The sequence below is a fragment of the Phodopus roborovskii genome, unplaced genomic scaffold (assembly GCF_943737965.1).
Source record: "Phodopus roborovskii unplaced genomic scaffold, PHOROB, whole genome shotgun sequence".
Taxonomy (NCBI): Eukaryota; Metazoa; Chordata; class Mammalia; order Rodentia; family Cricetidae; genus Phodopus; species Phodopus roborovskii.
This window is the reverse complement of record NW_026126625.1, coordinates 7,116,670-7,135,374: the sequence shown is the minus strand read 5'-3', so window position 1 is coordinate 7,135,374 and position 18,705 is coordinate 7,116,670. Positions and strand designations below refer to the sequence as shown.

At 41.7% G+C, this 18,705-nt stretch overlaps 1 protein-coding gene across 4 annotated transcripts in view; it reads left to right on the top strand.

The window, feature by feature from the left end:
- Positions 1 to 663: 663 nt before the first annotated feature.
- Cpeb1 (cytoplasmic polyadenylation element binding protein 1) overlaps positions 664 to 18,705 on the top strand; it is a 92,086-nt gene continuing 74,044 nt past the window's right edge. Inside the window, exon 1 of one of the 4 annotated variants that reach the window (XM_051206640.1) lies at positions 664 to 1,236. In XM_051206640.1, coding sequence (XP_051062597.1) covers positions 877 to 1,236 — 360 coding nt within the window. In that variant the 5' untranslated portion in view covers positions 664 to 876. Of the gene's footprint in view, positions 1,237 to 1,293; positions 1,483 to 18,705 lie in introns of those variants that run through there. The other 3 variants (XM_051206645.1, XM_051206644.1, XM_051206643.1) reach the window with 3 other exon arrangements.

Genomic DNA, 18,705 nt, shown 5'->3' with positions numbered 1-18,705 from the left:
GGCGTGTCTGCTGCAGGTGGGGGGTGGGGGTGCTGGGTTCGTGCGATGGGTCTTCCACCCAAGAGGTCACTAGAGGAGGGGCGTGGTTATATGGTTTTTAAGGAGGCAGCACGTCAATACCGCAGCTGCATCACAGAGGCTTGTAAGGGAAACTGAGGCCTGCGGGAGAGTGACTTGGCCAGGATCACTGGGTGAGGACCGCGCTCAGGCCTGGCTCCCCGGGCTCCTAAAGGCAGAGGTGGTCTGCAGCGGCTTGAGCCTCGGAATTCGCCCCCGCCTGGGTCCCCAGGCCCAGGGTGGGCGGTGGAGCGCGGGGATGGACGGCTGGAAGGAGCGCAGGAGGCGGGGGCGGGGCGGGGGCGAGGCCGGGCGGGGCCGACACAGGTGCTCCTCATCAGGCCAGCGCCGCGGAGCTTTAAAAGCCGCCGGGGGGCGCGGAGTCGCGCGCCGCTCGCTGCAAAAATAGTGCCCACGTGTGTGCGCGTCCCGTGCCGCACAGACCCGCCGGCCCGCCCGCCCGCCCGCCCTCCGGTCCCTCAGGGCCACGCCGGACCCCATGGCGTTCTCTCTGGTAAGAGCCGCCAGGCGGGGCGGGGCCGGGCCGGGCCGGGCGGGGCCGCTGTCCCCGCCGCCTCAGCTAACGGTCCGCGCGCTGTCTCGCCGCCCCACAGGCCCCCACCGCCGCCCGGGCGAGCGTCCCGGGCGGGGCGCCGGTCACATGCCACGGTCGCGGGCCTCGTGGAGCGGTGTGGGGCGAGGGGGGGCAGGGAGCTTCCTCGTGACTCAGGCCTTTGGGCTTAAAGGCACCGCGGCCCTCCGGGGGCGGCCGCTGGGGCCTCGGAGCTGCGCCTGCAGACTCCCGGTGGCCTCGAACGTATGTCCAGACGGGAGCTGGCCGCGCGGCAGGCAGCCCGGGCGTCCTCAACACTTCCTCTTCCCGCAGCCGTCGCACGTGAGAGCGAGAGCCGAGGCGGCCGGCAACGCTGGCGGCTCACGTCTCTCCAGAGTCGCCCCGGGGACCCGCAGGAGAGGGCGGCGCGGAGGGCGGTGGAACCCCTGCAGCCTGGGTCCGCGCTCGGGGACGCGCGCCACGACGGCGCCGCCGCCGCGGCTCCTTTAAAGCCGAGGACTCGGGCCCCTCGTGCTGGCCGCGCGCTTTCCGAGCCCGGGGAAGTCACGTGGCTTCACACGTTCGATTGCGCCCGGAGCCCGAGCCCCGAGGGTGGAGCGGGCCAGGTGAGGTCGCGCGTGCGTGCGTGCGTGCGTGCGTGTGGCCCGGCTTCGAGGGCCAGCCCCGGGAACCTCGCGGGTCTGGGGGCGCGGGCCGGGAGGAGGAGCCAGACAGCCCGCGAGGGGGCGCTGGCGTGGAGCCTGCTCGCTGTCCTCCTCGGCGGCGTCCGCTTTCCTCACTCTGCGGCCTGGCCAGACGCACTCATGTGGCCTCGTGGGTGTCTCCCAGCTTTTCTCAGGCGGCAAGGCCAGGTGCCCAAACTTGGGGGTGTGGGAGTGTACATGGGTTCGCGTGGCCTCCAGCAATGGCCTCAGGTTTGGGGGAGCTGGGCGGGTAGGGCTGACAGGCAGCTTCACTGGGGCCTGGACGCCACCCGGGGGAAGGCCCATGTCTGCCTCGGCTCCCTGAGGCAAGGGGACCCAGGCCAGAAAAGTGTCTTTGGTGGGCCCAGTCGCTCGTGACATTGAGCTTCCTTTCCAGGGGACCCTGTAAGACCATTGTTTCTGCAAGTGGCCCTCAACACGAGGAAGCATGGCACACCTGGGCTCCAGGGTACTGTGCAGCCTCGTGTGTGCGTGCCATGGTCTGAAGTGGCCCTGTACGTCTTGCAGGCTGTACCCCACTGTACTCTGCCCTCAGACAGAATTGAGCGTGTGGGAAAAGTCGGAAGCACCCGAGACCCGGATTAGCCCGGAGCTGCCTGCCTCAGGCCTCCCCCCCATCCCCCGCCGCGGCCTCCAGGCCGACTCTGATGAATGCATTTCTCTGGCAACTGCTTCTTTTGGTCTCCCTGGCTACCGTGCTGCCTCCCCACTAGCTTCTGGCACCTGGGTAAACTGCTGGTCTGCGTCATTTGCTGGGGCCAAGGCAAGCAGGTCGGGTTTAGTGCTCTGGGGAGGTATGCATGTACCAGCTTTCTCCAGGCCATCTCAGGCATTTGGACCCACATGTAGCAACACAGACATTGCTGAGTTTTCACTTTCATGCTCCGGTTCTGTGTGAGTATAGGGATAGAAACTGTTTGTTAAAAACAAAAACCAACAACAAAAACCCCAGGCAAAACAGACCTCAGAAATACAAGCCAGTGATTGTTTTCCTGGTATGTAGAAGGGATGAACCGCTGAATTCTGATGCATACCGCGGTTCCAGCCTATCAGGAGGCCCAAGGACAGTTCAGAATTCGCCACTGATCATTTACCTTCCTCTTAATAACTTGCCTGGGATCCACATTTTCTGTATTGTTTACCACCTGCCATCCCCATCCCCCCACCCCTGTTAGCATAGCTATCTGAATTCCAGTCATTTGACACTGCATGCTCTGTTCATAGAAAGCTGACAGTTGTATAGGTAAGTCAGCCTTAAGTATAAAAACACTTGCTCCCCCTTCCAATGATTGTTCTACAGACAGCTTCCTGGCAGAGGCTCCCCAGTGTGGAAGGGAGGCTGTGTCAGCCTGTATAGCAGACAAGAGTTAGCTGACGCATGCAGTTCATGTTCATGGGGACATTTGTAGTTGGGAATGGTCCCGGGGTTCTCTCAGTATAGGCAACTACACTGCCGTGGCACACTTAGATGCTCAAGAAGCAGAGTGTGAAAGAAGAAGTTGCACGATTGTAAGAACAACACCAAACCTGTTAACAAGGAGCTATTGATAATGGCTGCCTCAATAAGTGTTTTCATCAGGCACAATTGACTCATTGTAAAACATCCTTAAGGAGGATTATAAACCCAGATAATACCAAGGTAAAATAAGTGAGTTGAAGATGAGGGAAGAGTAGCACCCACTGACCTATAGTGAATATGTATATGCCTCCCTAAAGGAAACTCATTAAATGATTACTGAAAAACAACTGCACACCCAGAGTTGATGGACCTTTGACACTCTCCCCCTTTGTTGATGAATCCCTAGCTTTTAAGTAAAAAATTAGACAATTTGGAACAAACACAATATCTTTAATGTTGGGTTCAACCTGAAGCCTGGTTTGGAGTCAGTCTGTAGACATCTCTATATAGAGTTTCCTGTTTTGCAGTTGAGGCTCAAATATCAGCTCACAAAAGCTATTAAGTGATGGAATAAGATCCTGGGTGGTCTTGTTGCTTTATCCCAACCAGTTACATGTGTGCCTGTCAAGGACCAAAAGGTTATTGGTGATGGATGATATGGATTGTGGGCTGGTCCCATTTTTACATCGTAAAATTGCTGTAGTGGTAGCAATCTCCTGTTGCTGTGGAAGTCAATATAGGTCTTCTGAGCATTAGTGCCTGGAAGGAATGTGCTGTGTCTACCATTTCATGATGTCAGAGCAGTTAGCTGATGATCCTGAGAGCCAGAGGTCTGGAGAAAAGCTCTTCCCAACCTTCTATACAAAAAGACTTTCATGTTCAACATAGATAAAATTTCAATATTTTTTCCTCAGACAAGACAGATTTTAAATGATATAATTGTTTTTAATTTTTTTATTTTTTAGTAATTGTGTGTTGGCAGTTGTGTGCATGCCAGAGTGTGTATGGGTAGGGAGATCAGGAAATGGTTTGCAGGAGTCAGTTCTGTCCATTCAGCACAGAGTCCTGAGTTCCAGGGCTCAGACTCAAGTGTTTTTACCTGCTGAGCCATCTTGCCAACCCTGAAATTTTATATAATTGCTTTAAGATTGAGAAAAGTAGAGTGATGATTAATTTCACCTTTTCTGTCTTAAGTAAAACTCTTCTAGTGATGCCTCTTAGAGTTCTAAGACTTGATAAGACTTAAAATTTTGTTCCTCTCTCTCTTTCCTCTCCTTTTACACTCCCTTTCCCTTATTCTCCTCCCCTCCCTCTCCCTCCATCCCTTCTTTCCCCTCACTCTCTCCCTCTTCTGTCCCCCCCCCCCCTTAGTTCCATATCTTCAAGAGCTCCTTATGTGACTTGGGCTGACTTTGAACTTCGAACCACATATAGTAGCCTCCTCCTGAGTAATAAAGCTGGGTTGACCTGGGCTGGGATTTTTCTATTGGTGGTGGGTTTTGTTATTGTTTGATTTTGTGTGTGCAGAAAATTGTAAAATTGTAAATGATAATCTTCCAGGGCATAAAGGGACCCTTACCCAGGAATGAGGGACTGGGTCTTTAATTCTGGGCAAGGCTTAGTATCTAGTCATGCTAGTTGAGGTTGGAAGGATCTACAGGAATATTTATTTCTGTATCTTGCTCTTAATGCTTTAAAAGAGGGGTGAGTATATGCAAAGCCTTTGGCATTTAGCTTTTTATGTGAGAACACAGGCTCTAATACAAGCAAGGCCACTTCTTTACCCATGCTGGGATGGTTTTAGTAAAGATAGGAACTGTTGCTTGACTTTAGCCTCCTTAACATCCTCTATCAGCCAGTCAGTCAGGTCTGAGTTCAATATTAGTGAGTTGGGAAAGCAGAGAGCAGTGGGTAAGTCTGGGGCATCTATATGGAAGTTCTATCTTTGCTACTGTATATTCTAGTGCTAAGTGTTGTGTGTGTAAGCTTCATTCACTGGTATGAGGTCCCTTAGATAACTGACTTAAAATTATATCCATTTAAAGGGCAAATTAGTGAGTTTGTAATTCTTGTTGAAGTTGGGTGGGAATTCATAACTCCAATAACTGATGTTTTTTAGACTCTGATCTCCAGTAACTAATGGTGTAGGCAATAAAAGAGTCAGGATCAAGTAACAAATTATTTTTCTGCTTTGGAACAGCTGTGTTAATCTCATCTGTAAATCTGTTTTTCTAGTCTAAACTGAACTGACTTTGGGTAGAATTTGCACCAAAGCTCCTGGGACAAATGAGAAATGGGGTTGGACATAGAGCATAGGGTGAGGCAGTTACAAGAATGATTTGGGATTTTAATCTGTTGTTTGATTTAAAACCAAGAAGTATTGATTGCACCCTTTCAGTGTTCAAGTCCTTGGATGCTGCTGCTAACTCCACCCCCTTTGCTTCCCACATTGCAGCATTGCAATGTCCTTTGTTTCCCCCAGCTGCTGTTTGCAATCTGTTTCAGTTAAAAGCTGCTTATGAAGGTCTCATCTTCTGAAGCACAGACCCAATGTGCTGAAAGTTTTTATGTTGAAGATAGGATCATCAAGTAGTAGGCATTTCTTGATTGCAGTACACAAGTGAATGATAAGTCTGTTATTTCATATGTTTTGCATCATATGTTTTACATTTACTTCGTGTGTGGCAGTTGGAGGACAACTTGGAAGAGTCAGTTCTCTCCTTATACCATGTAGGTTCCAGGTTTTGAACATAGGTGTGAGGCATGGTGACAAGTGCATTTTTCCACTGAGTCCTCTCACATTTTTGTAGGAAGGTATTTGACTTTTCATGAGAAGTTGATATTCACATTTTATTTTTAGAAATAACATTATAGTTGTAATTTCCAATTCTTTGGTGTCACAGGGATTTAAAAAGATTCTTGTTAGGGGTTATGCTACTGCCTTATAAATTCAGTGTTTTTAAGTGTTAGTGTGGGGGTGTTCCTGTTCCTGACTGAATAGTTTAGGTGAACACTTGGGATGGACTACCTTAGAATTCAACTCCACTTCTTTGATTATTTCGTTATGGGTTGAGTAGCTCCTTTTAAAATGGTTTGCTTATCTTTTGTTTTTGTTTTTGCCTGAGTGCATATATGTGCACCGTGTGTGTCCATGGATGGTTGTGAGTTCCTATGTGGCTGTTGGGAACTGAATGCAGGTCTTCAGCAAGAACAGCAAGTGTTCTTAACCACTAAGCCATTTCTAGCTCCAAGTAGCTCTTTTAGAGTACAGTGAGTCAACATTCTTTGTTTTTATTTTTAAGGCATTTTGTGCTGACTTCCCTTAAGGTAACTGGAGACTCCCCAGAAGGTTTGGTCTAAAGATTGACTTGAGTGCTAAAAATGGGTTCACTGTAAGGTAACTGGAGACTCCCCAGAAGGTTTGGTCTAAAGATTGACTTGAGTGCCAAAAATGGGTTCACTGTTAATTTTAAGAGTAAATTGACTAATAATATTACTGGTCTCTTTATTCTTCACCAGCATGATATGCTGGTGTGGTACCATCTGGATGGATTTAGCATATCTCCCTACAGTCTCCTTTGATAAGGACTCCTTTGAAAATAACCTTCCTCTACCTTGGTGGGCAGGAATGTGTATGTGTATATGAAGAGGTTGTGTCTTTTGATACCAAACTTTTGTTACTACACCTATACACCCTACAGTTTAGTTTGTGCTCTTGGATTTGGGCTCAGATACCATCTGTCTTCTGAGCTGGCCCTTTCTCCTGAGTAGTTGTTATTAATTAAAGCTATAGCCATGGAAGTGTTTTAAAGCTCAAAACATGTTGGAGGCCTGTCTTCTGGGTATACTTTGGAGTTGACACCAAGTGCAGGTTATAATTTCTAACTCTTTTAATGGACAAAGGGGAAGAAAAATGTTTTTTTTTTTTTTTGTAGCTGATTGTTTTTAATTTTATGCAGCAGTTGGTTATATAGTTAGAACTGGAGCTCATTTCTTCAGGCCTGGGTGTTCATCTATATTCTTACACCTTGACCTTCTGCTCTGTTGATTTTATTTTACTTAATTCCTGTTTAATTCCTAATTCCTAAGATTGAAACTTCTACGTTTTACCAGTCTGATCCATTTGGTTTCAGCACTTAATGCTTCTTTTTTTGTTTTTACATCTTGGTGCTGTATTCCCTATGATTCAGCCTGTCCTTCTGTATAGGGGGCAAATGAATTTTCATAGCTCTGTTTGATCTGTTTGATCAAAATTTAGGCTGTTTTTTTTTTACTGCTGTTTATTCTAAAGGTCTAGATATGGATCTATCTGATGCATGTTAAATGTAGCTGTGTGTGTGTGTGTGTGTGTGTGTGTGTGTGTGTGTGTGTGTGTGTTTGGTATATGTGTGTTCTAGAGGTCCACCTCCGGAGTCTTCAACCACTTTCTTTTATTTATTTATTTTTTAAGATTTATTGTGTATACAGTGTTCTGCCTGCACACCAAAATGGGCACCAGATCTCATCATAGATGGTTGTGAGCCACCATGTGGTTGCTGGGAATTGAACTCAGGACCTCTGGAAGAGCAGTTAGTGCTCTTACCCTCTGAGCCATCTCTCCAGCCCTCAACTTTCTATATTTTTATAGGCAGGTCTTGCTGAACCTGGAGTTCACCAGTTCAGCTAGGCCAGTTCACTAGGGGCTGCAGGGGTCCAACTCTCTGGGCCAGTTTGTCCTGTGATTACAAGAACATGCTGCTCTGCACAGCTTTTTATATGGGTGTTGTAGATTTGAACCCAGGTCCTCATGCTTACTGAGTCATCACTCCAGATTCAGGTTTCAGAGTCTAACAAAATTAGTTCATTCCCTTTGCTCTTCTGTTAGAGCTATTTTAATTCTACTCCTTTGCCCAATTAGTCAACATTTTTTTTTTCAACTAAATTTGAGACTCTAGAGCAGCAGTTCTCAACCTTTCTGATGCTGTGACCCTTTAATAACAGTTCTTCCTGTTGTGGTGACTCCCAACCATAAAATTATTTTTGTTGCTTTCTTCTTATAACTGTAATTTTGCTACTGTTATGAATCATAATGTAAGTATCTGACTTTTGATGATCTTAAGTGACCCCTGTGAAAGGGCCATTCAACCTCCAAAGGGTTACAACCTACAGGTTGAAAACTGCTGCTCTATTGCTATCTTTCAGGCAAGAACTGTTTGGCTATTTCTGTTTTCTATCACACTAGGCTCATTAAAGAGGGTTGCTAGGGAAATACATCGTTGGAAAAGGTGGAAACTTCCCTTTGGAAACTTTTAGCTTCTAGAACTGTAAAGCCTAGGTATAATTGCATACTTTGTGTTTGCTGTGGCCCTTATATGCTTCCTTCCCTTCTCCATTACCTTTTATGAATATTTTCAGTTTTCTTTCCCACCATACATTCTTCTCAGCTGCTGCTGTCTCTTCTGTGGTGCTCTATTCCCCTACTGTTACTCTTGCTTCCAGGACATAGCTCCCTGGTCCTTGGTCCTTAGTGAATTGTTCTGGTGAGAACATTTTCATGAATCCTTTCTGTCTTCACTTTCTCAAGACAGAGTTCAGTCATAAGTGTTTTTCTTCTCACCGTCAAAACTGTTGCCATTCAAGTCATTTCAGAATTTGTGGTTCTTAAATTTGGATTAAAAAAATTCAACACAAACAAAAACAGAACCCACGAACAGTGTAATATGACACTCAGGAATCAAAAAGTTACTGTTAAAAAATTCCTTTCTTATCATATGGCAAGGGCTACTCTGAGAATAAATAGTCCCTCTTTCAGAGAGTCAGTTGTATAATGGGAATGAAGGCATGTAAAAAAACTACCTGTTATATTGTAAATAAAAGTAAATTTATACAGAAATAACATGGGTAGTTGGTATGTAAAAATTAAAGGCTTTGCCAAAACAGGCTTAGTGAAGAAGGGATGATACTATGTGTTTAAAAGGAATAATGTGTTCATTTGAGGAGCATGGAATAGGAAGTGACTTTCGGGGAACTAGTACAATATCACTAAAATTTTAATTCAGAAGTGTACAGTGAAGGAATATACAGGAGAAACAAGTACATCTGACTATAAAAAGGTATACATAGAAATAGTTAACAGTGAGGCATGGAAACAGCTCAGCAGGTAGAAACAGTTGACATTGAGCCAGATGACCTGAGTTTGATCTCTGTGACCTACATAGCAGAGGGAGAGAATTAGCTCCTAAGAGTTGAAACTTACCCATGTGTGTGAGTACACACAAAAGGAAGATAAGTGATTTTATTGTTTTTGTTTTTTGGAACAGTGTTTTTCTTTGTAGCTTTGGAGCCTGTCTTGGAACCTGCTCTGTAGACCAGGCTAGCCTCGAACTCACAGAAATCCGCCTACCTCTGCCACCCCAGTGCTGGGAATAAAAGCGTGTGTCATCATTGCCTGGCAAGTGTGATATTTTTAAAAGAATAGTCATAGAATTTTAGTGAGAATATTAAAATCTGAATAATAAGAAGAATATAGTGATGACAAAAAAATACCCACTGACTTGGGGTCAGGTAATCCCAAGACCATGCTCACATGAAGTTACTCACTAGCAGGGTTTGAGGAACCAATGGCTAAGATTTATTATAGTTCAAAGATACAGAGAAGAACAGTGATAGCCAGAGAACAGCAGTAATATCTACTATTTGAATTCTTTGCTACATGTCCATAAGTAATAGTATGTATAAGTTGTGATTAACTATATCTGTTAACATGAAGAAATTTCATACTGGCTGGTGTATACCTATAATTATAGCTACTTGGGAGATCGAGGCAGGCCAGTCTGGACACTTTAGACTCAGTCAAAAATTTGTTAAAAGGGTGCTTATGTAGCTCAGTAATAGAGCACTTTCAAGTCTCAAGGCTTTAGTAGTCCCAATATTGGAATAATAATGAAGAGGCTAGATCTCCTTTGTGTGGGTTTGTATGCCTTTAATCCTACCACTTGGAAGGCAGAGCAGGTGGATCTTTTGAGGTCTAGGCCAGCCTGGTCTAAATAGCAGGCCAGCTGGGACTACATAGTGAGGCCCTTTCTCTAAACAAAACAAAATAATAATTTAAAAAAGCCAGACCCCAGAGAACAAGATTACCTGTTATTCCATTTATAAGAAGTTTAAAATAGACAAGACTAGTATATAGCTTAACTAAGAGTAGAGTGCTTACCTGTAATGCATAAAATGTCCTGGATTTGATTCCTAGTACCACATAACACAGAGAATGTGCGTAATGCCTGTAATCCCAGCACTTGGGTAATATAGGCAGAAAAGTCAATTTCAGGATCTTTCTCTACTACATAGCCAGTTTGAGAACAGCTTGGGATGCATGAGACCCTGAAGCATGTGAACAAGACAACAGAAATGAGCTTCAGGACATTGGGAAACCTTGTCTCAACAAACAGCATGGATACCTCTGAAGAAGAGGAAAACTGGCCACTGGCTTCTACACATGCAAATGTACAGACATGCAAATACACTGAGCAGTAAGCCGTTGGAGGTATGGGCTGAAACAAAAATGGAGTGTAGAGGATGGGAAAGAGCACAGAAAAACCTACAATATAGAAGTGTTTTTATTGTGAAAAAACCTGCAGTGTAGAAGTGTTTTTATTTTGATGTGTTGTGGTACTCAGATTTATACAAATATGCAAACATTCATTAGGTTTCATATCCTTTACTGAGTGTATGCTAACTTTTAATTAAAATACTTTTTAAAAAAGAAACCTAAGTTGGTTACTAAGATGAAGGACTTTTTCATGATATGGTTAAGGAACTTGGTCTTTATGACAGAAACTCTCAGTGCTAGATATGTGAACTCCCTGCAGGTCTCCAAAGTCAAAACTACTGAATAATTTTAAAATACCATGGGCTTTTCCTTTTCCTTTTGAGACAGAATCTCATAGCCCAAGTTGCTTGAAACTGACTGTGTAGCCCAGGTTGGTTTCAAACTTGAGACTCCTCTGCCTCACTTCCCAAGTGCTGGGATTATAGGCATGTGCCGCCATACTTGGTCCCATCAGTTGCTTTTAAATTGTGTTGGTGTTTGCAGCTACTGGCACCTTAGTAGGAATCATGGCAGTGCCATTAAATTGTGGCATCCATCATTTTGCTGTTTATACAACACCCCACAAACCAGTTTTACATAAACATGTGCTTGAGGAAGTAATAAAAGGAAAATCAAGCTTAGTAAATCTTGAATATGTACTATAAAAAATGGGGAGCAAGTAGAGAACACTGTTGCTTAATACCCAGGTAGATTGGTTGTCAAACTATTTCTATGATTTTATTTCAAGAAAAATGCATCCCCTACTTGAAAGAACACTGACAAACTAAGGTTGTTGAACGTGCAGTATTTGTTAGGCAGATTTTTAAAAAATTAAAAAAAGGTGCCAGTCTCTTCTTCATTAGAAAATGACTGTGTTTGTTGCCAGTGATAAAATTGAGCCCAGAAGAAATTAGAATATTGGAAAACTTAATTTGACACTATATATATTTAAAAGACTCCTGGTGAGAGTTGTGGTACAGTCAAAAAATATGTTAACACATGATCTGAAGAATTCAGTGAACCAGTATTTACCACATGATTGACATAAAAGTATTATAAAGTCAGATTTAAGTTGAAAAAAAAAGTCCATCCAAAGTGTGAGTTGAACTTACAGATTTTAATCTAACAGCATTGGAAGGCCACATCCATATGCTTTCAGTTGTCATGCTGTTATTAACCTTTAAGAAGTTAATATTATAGGTTTGATGTATCAAAAAGGAAGACTTAAAATTAACTGAAAATACCTTCTTTCCAGGAACTAATCTGAAAATGGGTTTTCTTGATATAATTCAAAATGGTACATGTCAGTAGGTTAAATAAAATATAGCCAGCTTCTATACTTGCAGAGGACCCAGGTTTGGTTCTCAGCACCTACATGGTTGCTAACCAGTTGTCTGTAACTCCAGTTTCAGGAATACTTTACAATATTTTTTAAAAAAAGGTTGTTTCCCCAAATTGACACAGGTTAATAACTGCAGCAATGGCAAAAAGTTTTAGTGAGAAAATACTAATAGGTCTATCTGCACAGATACATATTCTTAGAAATGTTAGGGATGTAAAGAGTTCTGAGACTGAAATGTGTGAGAACTGTAGTCATACACGGGAGGTTTCCCTATTTGTGTTTTTCAAAGATCTATTAATAGGAACATGCATGCAGAAAGAATATATCCTGAAAAGTTTAAGAATTGCCCATTGGATTTGATAAGAGTACAGTGAACTTAAGCAAAAAGCATTCTATCTGTGAAAGGTTTGACTGCTCATATATTCAAATGCTTAAAATTAGGGAGTAGAACTATTTGAGAAGGATTAAGAGCTGTGGCTTTATTGGAGAAAGTGTCACTGGGTTTGAGCTTTGAGGTTTCAGAAGTCCATACCAGGCCCAGTCTCTCTCTGCTTGAGGATCAGGATGTAATTCTCAGCTACTGTCCCAGGGCCATGAAGACCACCATGCTTCCTGCCATGATGATAATCTACTAAGCCTCTGAAACTGTGAGCCAAGTCCCTAATTAAATTATTTTTATAGGAATTGCTTTAGTCATGGTGTTTCTTCACAGCAGTATATACTAAGACACTGATATGACATATTGGGAAGGAGAGTGGCATCTGATGCTTAATTTCAAGGATTAAAGAGATGAACAAGTGTGTGGGAGTTAGAGGTAGTAGCCGGTTTCTCTATAGAGAAGTTGGAGGAAGAATTGGTTGACTACCAGAGCGAAGAGTATGGGGCTGTTAAGCAGTGTAAACATTGAAAAGAGTTGATTCTATTCACAGAAAAGATAAACATGTATCAGGAATAACAGGTAACAAGGGTGTGAGGAAAGGTGGATGTCAAAACTACTTTTTTTATAATTTAACTTTATGTGCATTGGTGTAAAGATGTCAGATCCCTTGGAACTTGAGTTACAGACAGTTGTGAGCTGCCATATGGGTGCTGGGAATTTAACCTGGGTCCTCTGGAAGAGCAACTAGTGCTCTTAACTGGCTGAGCCATCTCTCTAGCAGCCCCCCAAAACTGCTCTTTGATAGAACAGTAGAACAGGAAAAAAAAAGACAGTATTAGGACTTAGTCCTAATGGGATGGCTTGAATAGTATCTAGATGACCAGTTGTCTAAATAATGATTTTTGAGACTCTCATAACTAAGTTGAAAACCTTAGCCATAGTCACCCAGTTAATAGAGCACTAGGATTAAAATCGAGATCCCAGACTTCAGATTTCCCTTTCCCCCTTTTCTACATCAGGCAGCTTGAGAGACACTGGAGAGGAGATAGAGACCAGATTAGGAAATAACTCTGGAGCCTTGGGTGTTTTGTTTATGAGGAATCCTCTGTGGTCAAAACTTAAAACCCAAATCCTGAGTAGTCAGGAGCTTTGACAGACAATTAGTGATATCTGGGTACTTCTAAAGCATTGAAAGGAGCAATTGCTATTTATGTAAGTATGATTAAGGTGTGAAAATACCTGTAGTATGGATCTAACTTTTATAATGTATCTGTATTAAGATCTTGGAAATACAGCAGATCTTAATGTTGGGTACTGCTGCGAGGTATAGATACAGGCAGTGGACTGCCTTATAGTTTATGAAATTGGAGTGATACCTACAATTAATAGTGACTAGTATATGTGGACAAGAGCTATAGTCACGATGGTCATGTTCTGTCAACTATTTTTGAGCAGGTTTTGTATTAACTATCTCCTTTTTGGAGTCTGGGGAGATGGCTTTGAAGTTACTCTGCTCTCGCAGAGGAATCAAGTTCAGTTCCCAGCTCTCAACTGCCTGTAACTCCAGCTGTGGTAGACCTGACACCTTCAGCTGGCCTCCATGGGCAATGTACTCGTGTGCATATACATCTGCCCAAACACATGCACAAACAGGATTTAAAACTGAAAAATCTTTAAAATGACTCCCTTATTGTTCTTACAAGTGTGTCTGAAGACTGTACTATTTTCTTCTCAGACTAACAATAGAATTAACGAAGACTGGGTAATTGGTAAATACACCTTATGGAAACATAAAAATAACCAAAGGAGAAAGAACCAGGAGGAAGTGGTTTCTGAATTTAGTAGTTGATGATGGGATACTCCCCAAAATGTCAAAGACTTGGTTGGCTTTGGCAACTATCAAATCATTGAATTAGGAATATATAATGTCAGCTTTCTTGGGGCAGCATGTTATAGACTGAAAGATGAACAGAAGTTAAATACTGGTTGGTCCTAAAGCAGAAGAAATGGGCAGGAGATTGAGGAGGATGCTTTAAGGGAGTAAAACCTTGAACATACTTCTACAAGGAGAAAGCACCATTGTAGAAATGGTGGAAGATCATGAAGAAAAGGGGTCAATGGCCTCATGTGTCTTGTCAATAGGTTCACTTCCTCTTTCTGATGTCGCATCCTTTATTCTTGGTGAAATACATTGTCTAATTATTTTTGGAGGACTTCTTTCCTTGAACGGACCATGTTTTATATTCTGCAACACTTCGTTCTAACTATTATGTTCTTTCTGATGTCTACTATTGAAATTCAGCATTTTAATTTTGCCCTAACTTGGAAGTTTTAATTATGAAACCATTACTGGCACTTTGATTTAATCCTTTCTTGAGTTCAAAATGCTCAATGTTTCTTTTCTTTCTACTGGCCTGCCTGAATTTATTTATCCCATTTAATGAATTTTTCTGAGACAAGGACTGTTTTATCCATTTCTGCGATCTCAATTTCTAACCAGCAGTTTTTCAGTATTCATGAAATATTAGATTGAGCTTTGTGAAATTGCTATTTTCTTGGTTAAAACAATGCACAGTATTTCTATGTACCTAAGTATTGTGCATAGACTACTTGAAAAATGGTGGGATGGAGCACAACTGTTCTTTTCCCTCCCTCCTTCTCTCCCAATTTTCATACATACATGTGTATGAATAGTATGAAAAACAACATATAAGTATAATATGTATATAGTATTAAGCATATGTGAAAAACAATATATAAGTATACTATGTATATAGTACTAAGCATATTTCCCCACATGCCCTTCTACTCTTACCTTTTATTTTCCTTCTTCATAGTTCCCTTTGTTTATTCTTTTTGAGACAGAGTCTTACATCTACCCAGTCTCCTGATTGCAAAGCCTTTAGACCATAAAGTTCAGCTAGAAGTTTGGCAATGAGTGACCTGGTGATTTAAAGCAAACATAGAAATTAGCTAGATTTGCATTCTTTTGCAAAGAAAACATGTTCCTTATTTGTCATACCTAAATATTTTTTCTGTGTGGTTATTTATATTAGAGCTGCTTAAAATTGTAGCAAAAAGTATATTCACAATCTTGAGTATAATGTTTAACTGTATATTTAGTGTAAGTCTAAGGCAAATTTCTGAGGAAAATTTCAGTATAATGTTCTTGGGAAGCATCTAAGTAGATTATTTTATGTTACTTTGACTCATTATTTTTATTTTTTGGAGACAGGGTTTTTCTGTGTAGCCTTGGCTGGCTTGTCCTGGAACTCGTGTTGTAGACCAGACTGGCTTTGACCTCATAGAGATCACCTGCCTCTGCCTCCTGAGTGCTGGGGTTAAAGGTATGCATCACCACCACCCAGTTTGATTTAATGTTTTTAAAAGGCTGAATGTTCAGTTCAAGACCTTAACTAAAAGAATCGCGTTAAATGGAAAAGGTCTTATTTTCTGGGAAAAAAATTTGGGGGTTTTCTAAATTTTATTCCCTCTTCTCCCTTCCCCTCCCTTCCCTTATCCTCCCTTCCCCTTCCCTCCTCTCCACACAGGGTTTCTCTGTGTAGCTTTGGATTTGTCCTGGAACTCTTTCTGCAGACTGGGCTGACCTCCTCAAATTCAGAGGCCTGCCTGCCTCTGCCTCCTAGGTACTGGGATTAAAGGCATGTGTCACCCCCCCAAAGGTTTTCAAATTATAATCCATGGACTCTAGCTTTTTTTTAAAATATTTATTTATTATATATACAGTATTCTGCCTGCATATATTCCTGCAGGCCAGAAGGGGACACCAGATCTCATTATAGGTAGTTGTGAGCTACCATGTGGTGGTGAGACTTGAACTCAGGACCTCTGGAAGAACAGTCAGTGCTCTTAACCTCTGAGCCATCTCTTCAACCCTCATGGACTTTAGCTTTAAAACGCTCATTTGGAGGAGTAAACTGTATCCTTCATAGACAAACTTGGATTTTTTTCTTTCTTTTTGACAGGGTCTCTCACCTAGGTAGACGAGGCTAGAGTCAAATAACAGAGATCTACCTGCTTCTGCTTTCTAAATGTTGGGATTAAAGGTGTGCACTACTACACCTGGCCCAAATGTAAATTTCTTTCCTAGTTTCTTACATGTCCATAGGGGACTAACAGTAATTCTCTTGAAGGCATCTCTAGTGTAGTTGTGTTGTCCAGTAAAAGCAGACTGAATAAAAACTAGAGATGGTAGTGCTTCAATCATTGATGAGAATCGAGTGTCGTCCATCCTGGATCTTAATCTGAGGAATGGTCACCATGTTCTTGACCTAGAACATATACTATATCTGAAGGCAAGGCCAGAGTTTTCCAACTTCTGCCATAGACACAATGAATGCAATTTTGTGATTTTATTTTTGAGAAAACATAATTTGCGTGGAGTGCATTTACATTTTTACCCAAACAGAGTGGTAAATGTCTACAATTCCAGCACTTGGGATGTGGAGGCAGGAAGACCATGAGTTCTAGGCCATCCTGAATTATAAGATCCCTTCTCAAATCAAACACATTTTAGAAGAGTCGTAATTGGTAGTTTGAAACCAGAGGTGTAAAATCAAAAGGAAGAAACCCACCTTATTTTTGTAAGATAAATGTTTTCTGATGAAGGTGGCTTGAATAATACATTGGAAGCATACTTGTAATAGTGTTACCATTACCTACATGGAATTGGACATCTGCCAATAGTAAGTTATTTATTGAGAATTCTTGCCATTTAATTTGCAATTTTATAATATAAACTCTACTACCCACTTTTTTTTTTATACCTTAGGTAACTTAGGCTTACAGTAATATAAGATGATAGGCCTGGTATTTATAACTCAGAGCCTGTGACTTTTTTTAAACATAAGGACTAACATTTTAGGGAAGGAATATTTCATTGTACAAAAAGAAAAATGAATTTTTTGTAGCCTGAACTTCTGAAAGAAAAGTTGAGGCTCAGAGTTATAGGAGACCACTGTTTGGCTTTTTTGTTGTTGTTTGTTTGTCTTTGTATCAGTTGTTACCCCTTGAGAATTGGGGCCTGATCTAAAGTAATTTGTGTTAGTAGATTCTTTGTGAGGCATTCAAATAACATGCAAAGGCAGACCTTATTTTATCGTGAGGCCATTTTTTTTTTTTTTTGCTATATTGTCAGCTTTAAATTTGAAAAGATTGAGCATTTTTCTCTTTCTAGTATTATCAAGTAAACCTGTTGTCTCTCTAATTTAGTGATAGTTTATCCCAAGTTTGATAAAAGCTTACTTTTTTTTGTCCACAATAAAAGACTTAAGTTGAGATTTAAAAAAGTTTGCTGATGATCTTATTTCATGGTAAGATGTGCCAAAACAATCAGTTACCAGGCAATAGAAGATTAACTAAGAAAAAATCTTGTTATAGTAAAATATTGGTTTGGCCAGGCAGCAGTGGTGCACACATTTAATCCTAGCAGAGGCAGGTGGGTCACTCTGAGTTTGAGGCCAGCCTGGTCTACAAAGCTACACAGAAAAACCCTATTTTAGGAAAAAAAATGGTCTGAATTAAAACATTGATTTGAACTTAGAACTATATATTGCTAAAAGTTAAGGTAGACGAGTGGTTCTCAACCTTCCTAATGCTGTGACCCTTTAATATCTAGTTCTTCATGTTATGGTGACCCCCATTATAAAATTATTTCATTGTTACTTCATAACTAATTTTGTTACTCTTATGAATTGCAATGTAGTATCTAATATACAGCCCTAAAAGGATAGTGACCCACAGGTTGAGAACCACTGACATAGACTAAATAAAGTCATTGATAGTCAACTATAGGAGTTCTTTTAATGTTTTAAAAGAATCATTCAAATCTATGGTGGATTAAAGTTTGGCAGTTTTATTTGTATGATGTCTTCAGTATTTTAATTAAGTTTCTGAAGTCAAATATTAGGAATGGCTACCCAGGCAGAGAAGGGCCTGGGGTCATCAAATAGTTGCCTTAGCTATTTTTTTTTTATTTCTGATTTTTCAAGACAAGATTTCTTTGTGTAGACAAGACTGGCCTCAAACTCAGAGATCCTCCTGCCTCTGCTTCCCAAGTGTTGGGATTATAGGCATGTGCCACTACTGCCCAGCAGTTGCCTTAGCATTTACATACATTTTCCCCTCATTTAATGAACACATGGATCCTTTGTTCAAAGATCCCTCTAATTACCTCTGGCTCATGGTATAATTATATTAGTACTGATAGAATTAATTTTCTCAGCATATAACTAAGTGCCAGGCAGTGTGTAAGTACTACATGTGTATTAATTCAGACTCCACATGCCATATATTTACTTCCATGTGTAGTGTGCACATAAAAGAAAGTAGTAGGACTGTCTCCATCTAACAATACAGGTTTACTGACCCCCCTACCGATTGTGGTTGGTTATTCAGAGCATACATCCTACTTGATGGTAAGATCAGCTATGTATAAATTGAACACCTTGCTTATTTTTATTCTAACTATACAGTCACCTTAAACAAGACCTTAATTTGTGGTACATAAGGAAGAGGGTATTCTAGATGACATTTGCTCAGTTTATGAATAGGATACATCTTCCTAATGGTATTAGGAGCGAGACAAAATGACTGGATAGATTCTTTAGGGGTTTTTTTTTTTCCAGGCTACTTGAAAAAATTAGACCTTCCTCATAAGGAAT